General features: G+C 39.6%; 1 protein-coding gene across 1 annotated transcript in view; it reads right to left on the reverse strand.

The window, feature by feature from the left end:
- The window catches only part of LOC123747618 (receptor-type tyrosine-protein phosphatase F-like), a 160,679-nt gene extending 148,151 nt beyond the window's left edge, over positions 1-12,528 (reverse strand). The window contains exons 1-6 of the mRNA XM_069328944.1: positions 12,136-12,528; positions 11,742-11,829; positions 11,492-11,579; positions 7,060-7,196; positions 4,971-5,038; positions 2,722-2,883 (exon numbers count right to left, since the gene is read on the reverse strand). Coding sequence (XP_069185045.1) covers positions 2,722-2,883; positions 4,971-5,038; positions 7,060-7,196; positions 11,492-11,579; positions 11,742-11,829; positions 12,136-12,163 — 571 coding nt within the window. The 5' untranslated portion in view covers positions 12,164-12,528. The remainder of the gene's footprint in view (positions 1-2,721; positions 2,884-4,970; positions 5,039-7,059; positions 7,197-11,491; positions 11,580-11,741; positions 11,830-12,135) is intronic.
- Positions 12,529-13,189: the final 661 nt, after the last annotated feature.

Genomic DNA, 13,189 nt, shown 5'->3' on the forward strand with positions numbered 1-13,189 from the left:
ATATGAATCATAGGCTGGTTGATCAGATATCCTTTGGTGGTGTTTATCGAGTTCTCTCTTGAACACTGAGAGGTCGGCCAGTTATGCCTCTTATGTGTAGTGGAAGCGTGTTGAACAGTCTCGGGCCTCTGATGTTGATAGAGTTCTCCCTCAGCGTACCTATTGCACCTCTGCACATCCTGCCATGCATTCTGGTCTCATTTGATGTTATTTTATGTGTGCAGGTTTGGGACCAGCCCCTCTAATATTTTCCATGTGTAAATTATTAGTATTCCTCCCGACGGCACTAAAGAATACAGATTTAGGCATTTTAGTCGGTCTCAATAATTTAGATGTTTTACTGCATGGTTTCTAACAGTAAAGGATCTCTGCACGCTCACCAGGTCAGCAATTTCTCCAGCTCTGAAAGGGGCTGTTGTTGTGCAACAATATTCCACTCTAGAGATCACTAGCGTCTTGAAAAGTATAATCTTTGGTATGGCATCTCTTGTTTGAAAGGTTCTTGTTATTACAATATGTCATTTTTCTAGCAGTTGTGACGTGCTACTTACTTTATTGAGTTCTTTAAAGGTAAGGTCGTTTGACATGATTACGCCCAAATCCTTTACATTGCTTTTACGTTCTATGGTATGATTTGACTGCATTTTGTATGTGGTTTCCTTTTTTGTATTTTCATTTTTCCATAGCGCAGGAGTTGAAACATAACTTCATTAAATACCACATTATTTTCAGTGGCCCACTGAAAGACCAGATTTACATCAGTCTCGGGGTTTGTTGTGTCCTCTATGTTGGCTACTCTCAAAAATCCTAGTGTCATCTGCTAAGGTTGCTACGGTACTATAGTTTGTGCTCTTCTCAATGTCCGATATGGGAATGAGAGAGTACTGGAGTAAGCATAGACCCCTGGGGGACTGAGCTCCTCAAGGTTGATGATCCGAATTTTACTTTGTTGACTATTACACATCGGTTTCGGTTAGTTCCGAAATTGTAGATCCATCTTCCTATTTTTTTCGCATTTTGTGCGTGGTAACACCATAGTCATATTTATCGAAGGCTTTTGTGAAATTGTGTATATTACGTCAACGTTTTGCTTGTCTTCCATGGCATCTTAGGCCATGTCATAGTCGTCCAGCAATTGTGATAAGCAAAAGCGTCCTGTTCTCAAACTGTGTTGTCCAGGGTTATGTTGACGCTGTGATTACATGTGTTTTATGATCTTTCTTCTTATTACTATTTCAAAGATTATTATAATGTGTAGTGCTGTCGGTCTATTGATTTTTGCCTCTGCTTTAATCTTTCCATTATGGAGTAGTGCTATTTCTGCTGTTTTCAGTATGTCAGGGTATCACCAGTATGTCACCAGTATCTAAGCTCCATTTCCCAAAAATGTTTAGGACCTGCGATTTTTTTTTGGTTATAGTTCTTGATGAATATGAGAGTTCCAGGAATCAGGGTCTGGTTCAGAGTGCATAGGCATACTGTCTATGGCCGCTTCAAAATCAAGAGAAGTTAGGGTGACATTCGATATACGACTTTATACTGGTATCACATTCATGAAGAATTCGTTTGGGTTATCAATCATCAGCGTGTTTAAGGGCTGAATGAAAACGGAATTGTACTGTTGTCTCAGTACTTCGTACATTTCATAATTGTCATCAATGAAAGGGCCATCTCCCTTTTGCAGGGGCCCAATACTAGATGTAGTTTTTGTTCTAGATTTTGCATAGGAGAAAAAGTATTTCAGATTTTTCTCTATTTCCCTGGTGATCTTTTGCTCTCTCTGCCTCTCCTAGATTTCATATGATTCTCATAACTTTTGTTCAATCGTTTCTATTTCTCTACATAGCCTACTTTGTTGTTCTGGAGATAGGGTTTAAGTTGATTTGCGACTCGTTTTCTTCGTCTATCGAGGGAACATTGTTCTCGTTCTAGTCTGCATCTCTTCCTCCTTTTCTTAGCTATGCGGTTTGAATATATTCCTAGTGCTACTCAGTTATTTTCTCGAGGCACTGGTTTAGGTTTGCATTTTCTAGTTGTTCTAACCCAACTTATATCTGTGAGGTCTTGGTTTATTTGTTCCCAGTTAATCTGTTTATTATTAAAATTAAATTGGCTGAATTCTCCTCCTCTAGAATTTGTGACTGGCTGCGCAGGTCTATTGTCCCATGCTTGTCCGAACTTCAATTAAATTGTGATCTGAGTAACAGGTATTTGTAATCATGTTCTTGATCAGTTCATCGTTATTTATGAAAATAAGATCTAGTGTGTTATCTTTTCTAGTTGGATCTATTATTTGCTGGTTTAGTGCAAATCTGACGCACACCCGTAGTAGGTCATTTGCATGTGACTGTTTATGTAGGATACTTCCCGGTATTCTCTCTGATATAACTGTATTTGCTACGTTGTTCTATTTTAGGTGCCAAAGGTTGAAGTCCACAAGCAATATGATATTTGGGTCTGGAATTGTATGGTTTTCTACTCATCCCAGTTCATCGCTGCTCATCAGTACTCACCACTACTCATCCCTGTACACCACTGCTCACTCCCGAACATAACTCTACATTATGTTAATAATTCGACTGTGACGAAGAACATAAACTGGTCATAGTCAAGTGTTGAAAACATAAATGAAAATTAGTCATGTGTTGAAAACATAAATGAAAATTATTAAGGAAACATTTGTCAGAATATATAAATTTACAGATAAAACTGAATACTTACGAGTCATAGATGTTGGAAAACCAGGTGTATTATATTGCCAAAATGTAATATCCTCCTTAGAGAGCGTTCTGTTGGTGTCGCTGGTCCAAGCAAGTGAGGTGCAGTTGGTCCGCTGTTCCCAGTAGTACGAGTTGTGGACAATGATCACATCCTCAGCCAGGTCTGTTGACATTAACTGCTTTAGTATAAAAGTAGTAACATAAGTTCAAACAAATCTAAACACAATAGCCAGCATTAAATTTTACTCAATTGTATAACATATATGTGTATATGCGAACAAGCCTGAATAGTCCCCAGGACTATATGCAACTGAAAACTCACACCCCAGAAGTGACTCGAACCCATACTGCCAGGAGCAACGCAACTGGTGTGTACAGGACACCTTAATCCACTCGACCATCACGACCGGACATAGGGAGGTGATAGCCGAAGCTATTTGAACCCCCGCCGGCACTCGGATGGTAATCTTGGGCATGCTATTTTATCAAATCACCTCATTCTTTGGGGCACACATGAGGAACACAAATGCGTATTTGTAATTATGTTCTTGATCAGTTCATCGTTATTTATAAAAATAAGATATTTACGCACTTGTGTTCCTCACGTGCGCCCCAAAGAATGAGGTAATTTAATAAAATACTATGCCCAAGATTACCATCCGAGTGCCGGCGTGGGGGTGGGGGGGTGGTTCAAATAGCTTCGGCTATCACCTCCTTATGTCCGGTCGTGATGGTCGAGTGGATTAAGGTGTCCTGTACACATCAGTTGCGTTGCTCCTGGCAGTATGGGTTCGAGTCACTTCTGGGGTGTGAGTTTTCAGTTATATGTGTATATATATATATATATATATATATATATATATATATATATATATATATATATATATATATATATATATATATATATATATATTATTAAATATGACCGAAAAAGTAAGATTAATAATTCTAACACGAATTTTCTCAATCTTTCGTACATTACGCTTCACTGTTGGAGGTAAATCAAAAATCACTTCTCCAAAATTCATTTTTATTTTTAGTCTGACGCGACACGGGCGCGTTTCGTAAAACTTATTACATTTTCAAAGACTTCACAAATACACAACTGATTAGAACTTGCGTTTCCCTGATTTTATATCTACATTTGAGTGAGGTGGGAAGGGTGATGTGGCATTACATTTGAGTGAGGTGGGAAGGGTGATGTGGCATTAACACAAGACAGAACACTAGGGGATATTAATAGGGTATTAAAAGTATCAACACAAGACAGAACAGAAACAATGGGTATTGAATAGAAGTGTTTGTAGAAAGCCTATTGGTCCATATTTCTTGATGCTTCTATATTGGAGCGGAGTCTTGAGGTGGGTAGAATATAGTTGTGCAATAATTGGCTGTTGATTGCTGGTGTTGACTTCTTGATGTGTAGTGCCTCGCAAACGTCAAGCCGTCTGCTATCGCTGTATCTATCGATGATTTCTGTGTTGTTTACTAGGATTTCTCTGGCGATGGTTTGGTTATGGGAAGAGATTATATGTTCCTTAATGGAGCCCTGTTGTTTATGCATCGTTAAACGCCTAGAAAGAGATGTTGTTGTCTTGCCTATATACTGGGTTTTTTGGAGCTTACAGTCCCCAAGTGGGCATTTGAAGGCATAGACGACGTTAGTCTCTTTTAAAGCGTTCTGTTTTGTGTCTGGAGAGTTTCTCATGAGTAGGCTGGCCGTTTTTCTGGTTTTATAGTAAATCGTCAGTTGTATCCTCTGATTTTTGTCTGTAGGGATAACGTTTCTATTAACAATATCTTTCAGGACCCTTTCCTCTGTTTTATGAGCTGTGGAAAAGAAGTTCCTGTAAAATAGTCTAATAGGGGGTATAGGTGTTGTGTTAGTTGTCTCTTCGGAGGTTGCATGGCTTTTCACTTTCCTTCTTATGATGTCAAGAAGGAAAGTGAAAAGCCATGCCATGTCGCGTCAGACTAAAAATAAAAATGAATTTTGGAGAAGTGATTTTTTATTTACCTCCAACAGTGAAGCGTAATGTACGAAAGATTGAGAAAATTCGTGTTAGAATTATTAATCTTACTTTTTCGGTCATATTTAATAATATATGTCTACAGGAAAGACTGCTACCAAAATATACTAATATATATATATATATATATATACATACAGATAAGGTATTGCAACATAAGATATACCCCATATGCAGAAACCAACAGAGAGTATTTCAAAATAGGAGTGATGAGTCTTACCTTGCTGGGAAATGACGGGACTTATCCTGTCGAACTTGTAAGTAATGTTCCCACCAGAGTTCTCTCGCCTGTAATAATAATAATATATATTAAGATCACTATGTAACACGTCAGACGTGAAGCAGAGCATTACTTTCACTGTTATTTTATAATACTATTCTGACAGCTTTATTTTCCCGTCTTTACTAATAACTTTCATTGACAAGATGTAGGACCAGACTATTCTCAACGCTTAAATTGGGACCAGTAGCCTCTAGCTGTAAACTAAGGCTTGTCTACTCACAAAGTGTAAATTAAAACCTAGTCTGCAAGATGTAATCTAGAATCTGTGTACTCTTAAGGTGTAATCTGTAACCTACCACCTAAGTTGAAACTACGACCTGTATACTGACAGTGTAAACCAGGACCTGTCTACTATCATGTTGTAAACCAGGACCTGTACCCTCAAGGTCTAAGCTAGTACATGTACTGACATACGACTTGATAATGGTCCACAACGGACCGAAACGTCGCGGTTTCTTCAACTTTTGGTGTGTGGCTTCATCATCATAGTACATGTACTCTCAAAGTGTAAACTAAATCCTGTTTACTCCCAAGGTGTAAACTAGGACCTGTTTACTCTCAAGATGTAAACTAGGGCCTGCTCAACGTACCAATGTACATGCTCTGATGTAATGAACAATTAGTAGAATTTGACACTACTCATTTGATAGAGTTCGGAAACAATAAAGCTGAAAACCAAACTTAAATATTCCCAGGCCTAGACCACGCTGGTCTACACAGGGAAAATTGTCATCTGGAGTAAGCTTTTCCCACCTTCCTACCTACTATCCTAGTTCCATTAATTTCTAGTTCTAATCTGGTTACCTTCTTTGTCCTTTGTTGAAGCACTAATTCCCTCGCACTTTTGGCTGACTCTGTCCGTTACCTTACCTTGAGGTGCTTCCGGGGCTTAGCGTCCCCGCGGCCCGGTCGTCGACCAGGCCTCCTGGTTGCTGGACTGATCAACCAGGCTGTTGGACGCGGCTGCTCGCAGCCTGACGTATGAGTCACAGCCTGGTTGGTCAGGTAACCTTTGGAGGTGCTTATCCAGTTCTCTCTTGAACACTGTGAGGGGTCGGCCAGTTGTGCCCCTTATGTGTAGTGGAAGCGTGTTGAACAGTCTCGGGCCTCTGATGTTGAGACTGTTCAACACGCTTCCGTTGATGATTAAGAAATATGTGTACATTATTATATGTACTATATAGGCCTCAGCTATTGTGTATTAAGCCTAGGATAGTTAGGTTAGGTTTTATTAGTAACATAAATATAAAAACTTTTCCGGTTTGTACAAATTTAATAATACAAAATTCTACCTTTTAATTGCCTTTTACATCAATATATATACGATGATCCGCACATTGTGTATGATCCACATCTAAACAGGAGGATGGGCTGCTCAAGGCATAAACTAGGAATAGTGTACTCACAATGCATAAACTAGGAATAGTGTACTCACAATGCATAAACTAGGCCGTCTACTATCGTCATGTAACCTAGGACATGATTACTCTAAAAGTGCAAACTACGATTTGCCAACTCCCAAAATGTAAAGTAGGACCGGTCTACTTTAAAGGTATAAACTAGGATCTGTCTACTTAAAGGTATAAACTAGGACCTGTCTACTAAGATATAAACTAGGACCTGTCTTTTCTTAAAGTATTTTCTTTACTATTAAGGTTTTTGCATATTTAATTTTCTTCACAAAAAACATGTTAGAAGAAAATAACAAAAATTTTAAAAAATTGTCACACACAAAACATGCAAGAGTACCCAGAGATACTCTTGATCTTGGCACCAGAGACATGTGTGTGGGTCTGGCACCAGACACACGTGTGTGGACCTGGCACCAGACACACGTGTGTGGATCTTGCACCATACTTATCATCCTGGCTGACACTTGTGAACCTAGGATGAGACACACTTGTGATCCAGACACATGATACACACTTGTGTTCATGACACTAAGCACACTTATAAGGTGAGTAAGTATCATACTGGATGATCGCTGTGTGGAGCCACAGTTCATGTACACACAAGGTAAACTTACGGCATTGATCGTGAAACAACACGGTGTTGTATGGTGCCCCGGATGTTATGAGCAGTATTATCTCTGGTGAAGGTGACAGGTCCTCCCCGGGTACTGACGGCTCCTGCATGTAAGGCAGCGAGGCACACATCTGACTCCTGCAATGCGTCACTATGTTACCTATTATACTTTACAATACCCCATGATAATTACAACAATTCCCCGACGACCAGTTTGTCACCATATTCATGTAATTATAATACAATGAAGTATATATATCTAACACCTGGTGAGGCTTTACTCGGTAATCAGCGTTAGACTTTTTAAGCATCTTTAGATCAGACCAAGCTTCGTCTTGAGGCAAAGCTCAACGCCTTAAGCCATATTGATGCTCTCTCCACAGAGCATTCTCTCTCTCAAATCATATACACTGATGGTTCCCTACACCGCCCACGGGTGCAGCTGGAAGTGCAGTTGTCCTGACAATGGGCGATGGCTTATATTTTGAGTGGGGAGTCCGTATAAACAACTGGGCTTCTACCCGTCAGACCGAACTATTTGCCTTGCTCCTTGCACTGAAATGTGTACAAGTCTCCAAACTTGATACATTAATTGTAAGTGACTCTTTATCATTCTTAATTGCTCTCAACTCTTTAAGACATAAATGTAACATGCTCGTGTCCGAAGCTAGACACAAACAAATACAACAAAATTTTTAAAGATGGTAAAAAGAGTCCATTTCATGTGGTCTCCATCTCATGTTGGCCTCCGAATGCAAGATAGAGCTGATGAGTTAGCCAAAGAATCTGCCTTTAAAGGAGACGTTGGGTGTAACCTTGGATTTTAAATGAGCAATCTGAGAGCAGTAGTACACCAAGAACTTCAACAAAATCTTGTAGACCAGAGGCAAAGTGAAGTCGACACCAGTAATTCCATCTATCATCATACTACCATGCAAGAGGAGCCACACATCTATGATTCACCCAATAAAACCAGCAGACTTCTAGATGTTACTACTGCTTGGCTTAGACTCGGTTACAAGTATCTCTGGGAATTCTCATTATCTGCTGATGTAGACCTGACCAAATGTAAACTGTGTCAACAAAATTATTCGCACACCCTCCGTCACTATGTGATGAAGTGCGAAAAGGTACGTGAATTCAGAGACAATTCTATAACCAATGTTCCAACGATGTGTAAATATTTAATTCAAAATGATCTGCTACCAGAAATTTTAGCCAAATATCCCCAGTTTGCTAACTGTAAGTAGTAACTAGGAGATTGTAACCTATCCACCGCTGCCCACTGAATGGGGGGCGGTGTGCAGGCAACCCGTTCTCGCACTTGCTTACAGTCAATATTGGCCTTATTTAATAAGTGCATATGTGATATACTAATTGATTGTGAATATTTTAGTTTACCTTGAAAAGCTTCATAGAAAACACCGACCTCACCTAACCTTCTTAGTATGTTAAGATAAGCATCTTAGTTCTTCTTATTTACAATTATTACTTAACCTATCAACGGTATAGGTTAAGTAATAATTGTAATTAAGAAGCAATAAGATGCTTATCTTAACATACTAAGAAGGTTAGATGAGGTCGGTGTTTTCTATGAAGCTTTTCAAGGTAAACTAAAATATTCACAATCAATTAGTATGTCACATATGCACTTATTAAATAAGCCAATATTGACAGTAAGCAAGTGCGAGAACGGGTTGGTGCAAGACAAACACATCAATTGTGACACTGGGCTCTCCACATATGTCAGTTGCTTAACTTAGAAACTGTACTTGTGGTCGATCTCGAACCCATTGTTGATGTGACGACTTATACTGAATTTTGTAACTAGCTCATCAATATTGTAACTTGCTTAGCTAAATGAATTGTGGGGTTCAGTCCCTGAGCCCATTATGTGCCTCTGTAACCCTTTCCACTATCGCCCACAAGATGGGTATGTGGTGCATAATAAATGAACTAAACTAGCTCACTTTAGGCGAGTACATACAAGCACGAATGAGGGGACCTTTGACAATCCGCCGGCTTCCTGACCCCGTCGAGGCCACTTGCGTGTTACTGACCCTCAGGTAAATACGTTAACGTCTTAAGTCCTCGCAGCAGAGTATATGGCGCTCAGGGATCGTAGTCCTATGGGGCCCGAGTTCGATTCCCGGCCGAGGAAGAACAATTGGGCAGATCGCCCTGTTCACCTAGCAGCAAATAGGTACTTGGCCATTAGACAGCTGCTACGGGCTGCATCTCGTATATGTGTGTGTGTGTGTATGTGTATGTACGGGTGTGTGTGTACGTACTCACCTATTTGTACTTGCGGGGGTTGAGCTCTGGCTCTTTGGTCCCGCCTCTCAACTGTCAATCAACTGGTGTACAGGTTCCTGACCCTACTGGGCTGTCATATCTTCACTTGAAACTGTGTATGGAGTCAGCCTCCACCACATCACTGAGTAATGCATTCCATCCGTTAACTACTCTGACACTGAAAAAGTTCTTTCTAACGTCCCTATGACTCATTTGGGTACTCAGTCTCCACCTGTGTCCTCTTGTTCGCGTACTACCCGTGTTAAAATGTTTATACTTATCAACCTTGTCAATTCCTTATAAAAATTTGTAGGTAGTGATCATGTCTCCTCTTACTCTTCTGTCTTACAGTGTCGTGAGGTGCATTTCACGCAGACTTTCCTCGTAACTCATGCCTCTTAGTTCTGAGACTAGCCTTGTGACATGCCTCTGAAATTTTTCCAGCTTCGTCTTGTGCTTGACAAGGTACGGGCTCCATGCAGTTCTATGGTGGCGGGCTCAAACGGTATTCATTATGAGATGCTTCCATCTCTCCCAGTGAACTTTTCAGTATTTGCTGAATATTTATAACCATATTTAGGAGACGTCGTCAGTCCCCGAGAACTGGCTTGAGGCAGAAATTCTTTCTATTCGGAGACCCGGTACTCAAGGAATTCGAGTACAAACTCTTCGAACGTATGGTCAATGTATGTCTCATGTGGTTCATAGAACAGTATCGCCACCTATCCCCCCTCTCAATCTGGCTATCGCAAGTGTCGCAGCACAACGGATGTTTTAGTGTAATTGGAGGTTTACATTCTTTGCTGCGAAAACCTACGTTGTTGCAGTTTTTTACCTGGAAAAAGATTATGACATCACCTGGAGATACAATATTTTGTCCCAACTACGCTATTTTGACCTTCGTTGTAATCTCCCACTCTTCCCTGAGAGTTTCATTTCTTGTTCGTTTAAAGTGAGACTTGGTATTACTTTTTCTGACTCCTTTCCACAATATGAAGATGTCCCCCCCCAAGGAAGTAGTCTGAGCACTACTGTATTCCTAGTTGCCCTAAATGGTTTTCCTCTCTCCCTCTATTCCTTCTGATATTTTTTCGGCCCTCTATATTGCTCTCACTCTCTGCTGTCGGGGTGATGACTCTCCTTTACTCCAACGAAAGCTTCAACTGGCGATTGATGGTTGTCGTCCTGGGCCACCAATCATGACTTTATGTTCTCTGCAACTAAGACTTATGCTTTGACGTATACTCGGAAACATGTCAATCTTCGTCCACTATTGTCGCTCTGTGGTAGTCCCCTTCTGTATCAAGATTCTGCTAAACTATTGGGGTTGATCTTTGACTCCCATTTGTCTTAGTCATCTTATATTCAGAGGTGACCAAACATTCTATTTGGAGGAAAGATATATAATAATAATAATTAAATTATTATTTAATTATTATCATACTGGTATATCTTACCTCCGATCTGAATGCTCTAAAGCCCATAGATCCCAGTTCATGGGGATCCCATGAACTGAATAACATCAGAGAACACAATAATCAGGGAGAACAAGACAACATCAGAGAACACAATATTCAGGGAGAACAAGACAACATCAGAGAACACAATATTCAGGGAGAACAAGACAACATCAGAGCCCTGCAAGACAATATCAGAGAACACAATAACCAGAGAGAACAAGACAGCATCAGAGAACACAATAATCAGCGAGAACAAGACAACATCAGAGAACAAGACAATATAAGAGAACAAGACAACATCAGAGAACAAGAGAACATCAGAACACTATCAGCGAGAACAAGACAACATGAGAGAACACAATAATCAGGGTGAACAAGACATCAGAGAACACAATAATCAGGGCGAACAAGACATCAGAGAACACAATAATCAGCGAGAACAAGACATCAGAGAACACAATAATCAGGGAGAACAAGACAACATCAGAGAACACAATAATCAGGGAGAACACGACAGCTCAACAGGACAGACAGGATGTGTTGTGTTCCCAGTTCGGATGACACGTTGCCAATCATCTTCGCAGCTTGAAGTCTTTGCTTACTCTGCCTGTACTCCAGGATGGATCCTGACCTCAGACAACACTCACAATACCTCAGTACACCTTACCCAGTACTGACCTTATGATAATATACAGTTCCAAATACAGGCAGCTGTTTGTTCTTCTCTGTAGGAACCTTCGCCGAAGCCAGACACGACTCAGAGCAGCTGTTGACAGTTGTTCAACACAATTTATAATGTGGTCAGCCATATCAATATTAAATCCCTTATACAGGTAAGTGAACATTTTATTTTCAGAAATATAAATATGTCTGTATATTTCATAATTCCGACAAATAACTCAGAACATATAAAGACATGAATACTTACTTGTAGCTCTTAACATCATCATTTATAGATGAGAACGTAGAACAGTGTTGTAGTGATGACCTTGCCACATTACTAAGCACGACTAAAACTGAAAAATATAAATTATTTACCAATATATCTCTATGTTATGTCATATTCACTTTCCCTTTGCCTTTGAGGTTTTTAAATTGAATTTAACGAACAATTTAACCTAAACTGAACGGCATACTTCAGGCCTATTATAATTGTAAAAAACATGATTTAGAGACTTAATTTTTCAACTTTCGTCCCAAGCAAAGAATCATAGAAGTATAGAGAAAATTTGAGGCTATTAACATTTCATTTAGTCAATATGCTCTCTAGTTTCAAATATTTAAGGTGTAAGACATTATAATCATGGTAGAACTACACTTACTCATGAGGGTAAATGGCGGATACTCCATGGTTGGTGATGGCTGTGGTAGAAGGCAGCAACCATAATATTACTGTTGGTGGTGGAAGGCAGCATACATAATCTTTTTGTTGGTGGTGGAAGGCGCCAACTTTTATCTTACTCTTGGTGGTGGCTGTTGTGGAGGGCAGCAACCGTAATCTTCATGTTGCAGGTAGAAGACAGCAGTTATAATCTTACTGTTGGTGGTGGTTATGGTAGATGGCAGCAACTGTAATCTTTCGTTGGCAGTGGAATGAAGCAACTGTAATCTTTCTGTTGGCTGTGGTGGAGGGCAGCAACCATCAGCTTCCTACTGCTTATACATGCAGTAACAATACCACTCATGATCCACAATTTAAGTCAGTTCAAAATATGCTAAGAAATGCATTATTGTATAATAATTTATATTGTTTAAACTGTATATAAATAATTGACACACTAAAAGCATAATTGAAATATGACAAATTCCTTCTTCACCGTGATTTTTCCCACCTAACTTAAGATTCATTCTCAGAGTGATAAAACATGCACAGAAAGTTTATTGTTAAACTTGCTACGATGTTTTAATTAAGACGAAGGAAAATGTAAGTAATCTCAATACGTCAGCCACCAGCTTCACTTCCTTCCTGTTTATCACCGCCATCACCCAGGCACAAATATCTGGAAATGTGGCATCAACGACTGACTCTCCGGACTTTATACATTAATATTTATATAACGGGTTTTAGAGTTTCAGACTTCCTCATGTATTCATTTGTTTCCGTTAAAACTCAGAAAAAGAACATGGTTTGATTTAGAAAAGAACAAGTTTTTTCTACTATATCAATGCAAGTTCAAGTATGTTTATTGAGACAAGAAAGAAATACATCTCAAAGGGATAGAGTAGCTTAGGCTATTTCTACCCCCTCTATATATCTATTTTATGGTGTTGAGAGAGAAGCCTCGTACCCAAGAGAGTCTGCACGTTCCAACAGGCTCACTGTAACCTCACGCACCGACCTGTTCTGTAGACAGTGAAAATGTGAATATACTTACT

This window comes from Procambarus clarkii, chromosome 22 (assembly GCF_040958095.1).
Source record: "Procambarus clarkii isolate CNS0578487 chromosome 22, FALCON_Pclarkii_2.0, whole genome shotgun sequence".
NCBI classification, from domain to species: Eukaryota; Metazoa; Arthropoda; class Malacostraca; order Decapoda; family Cambaridae; genus Procambarus; species Procambarus clarkii.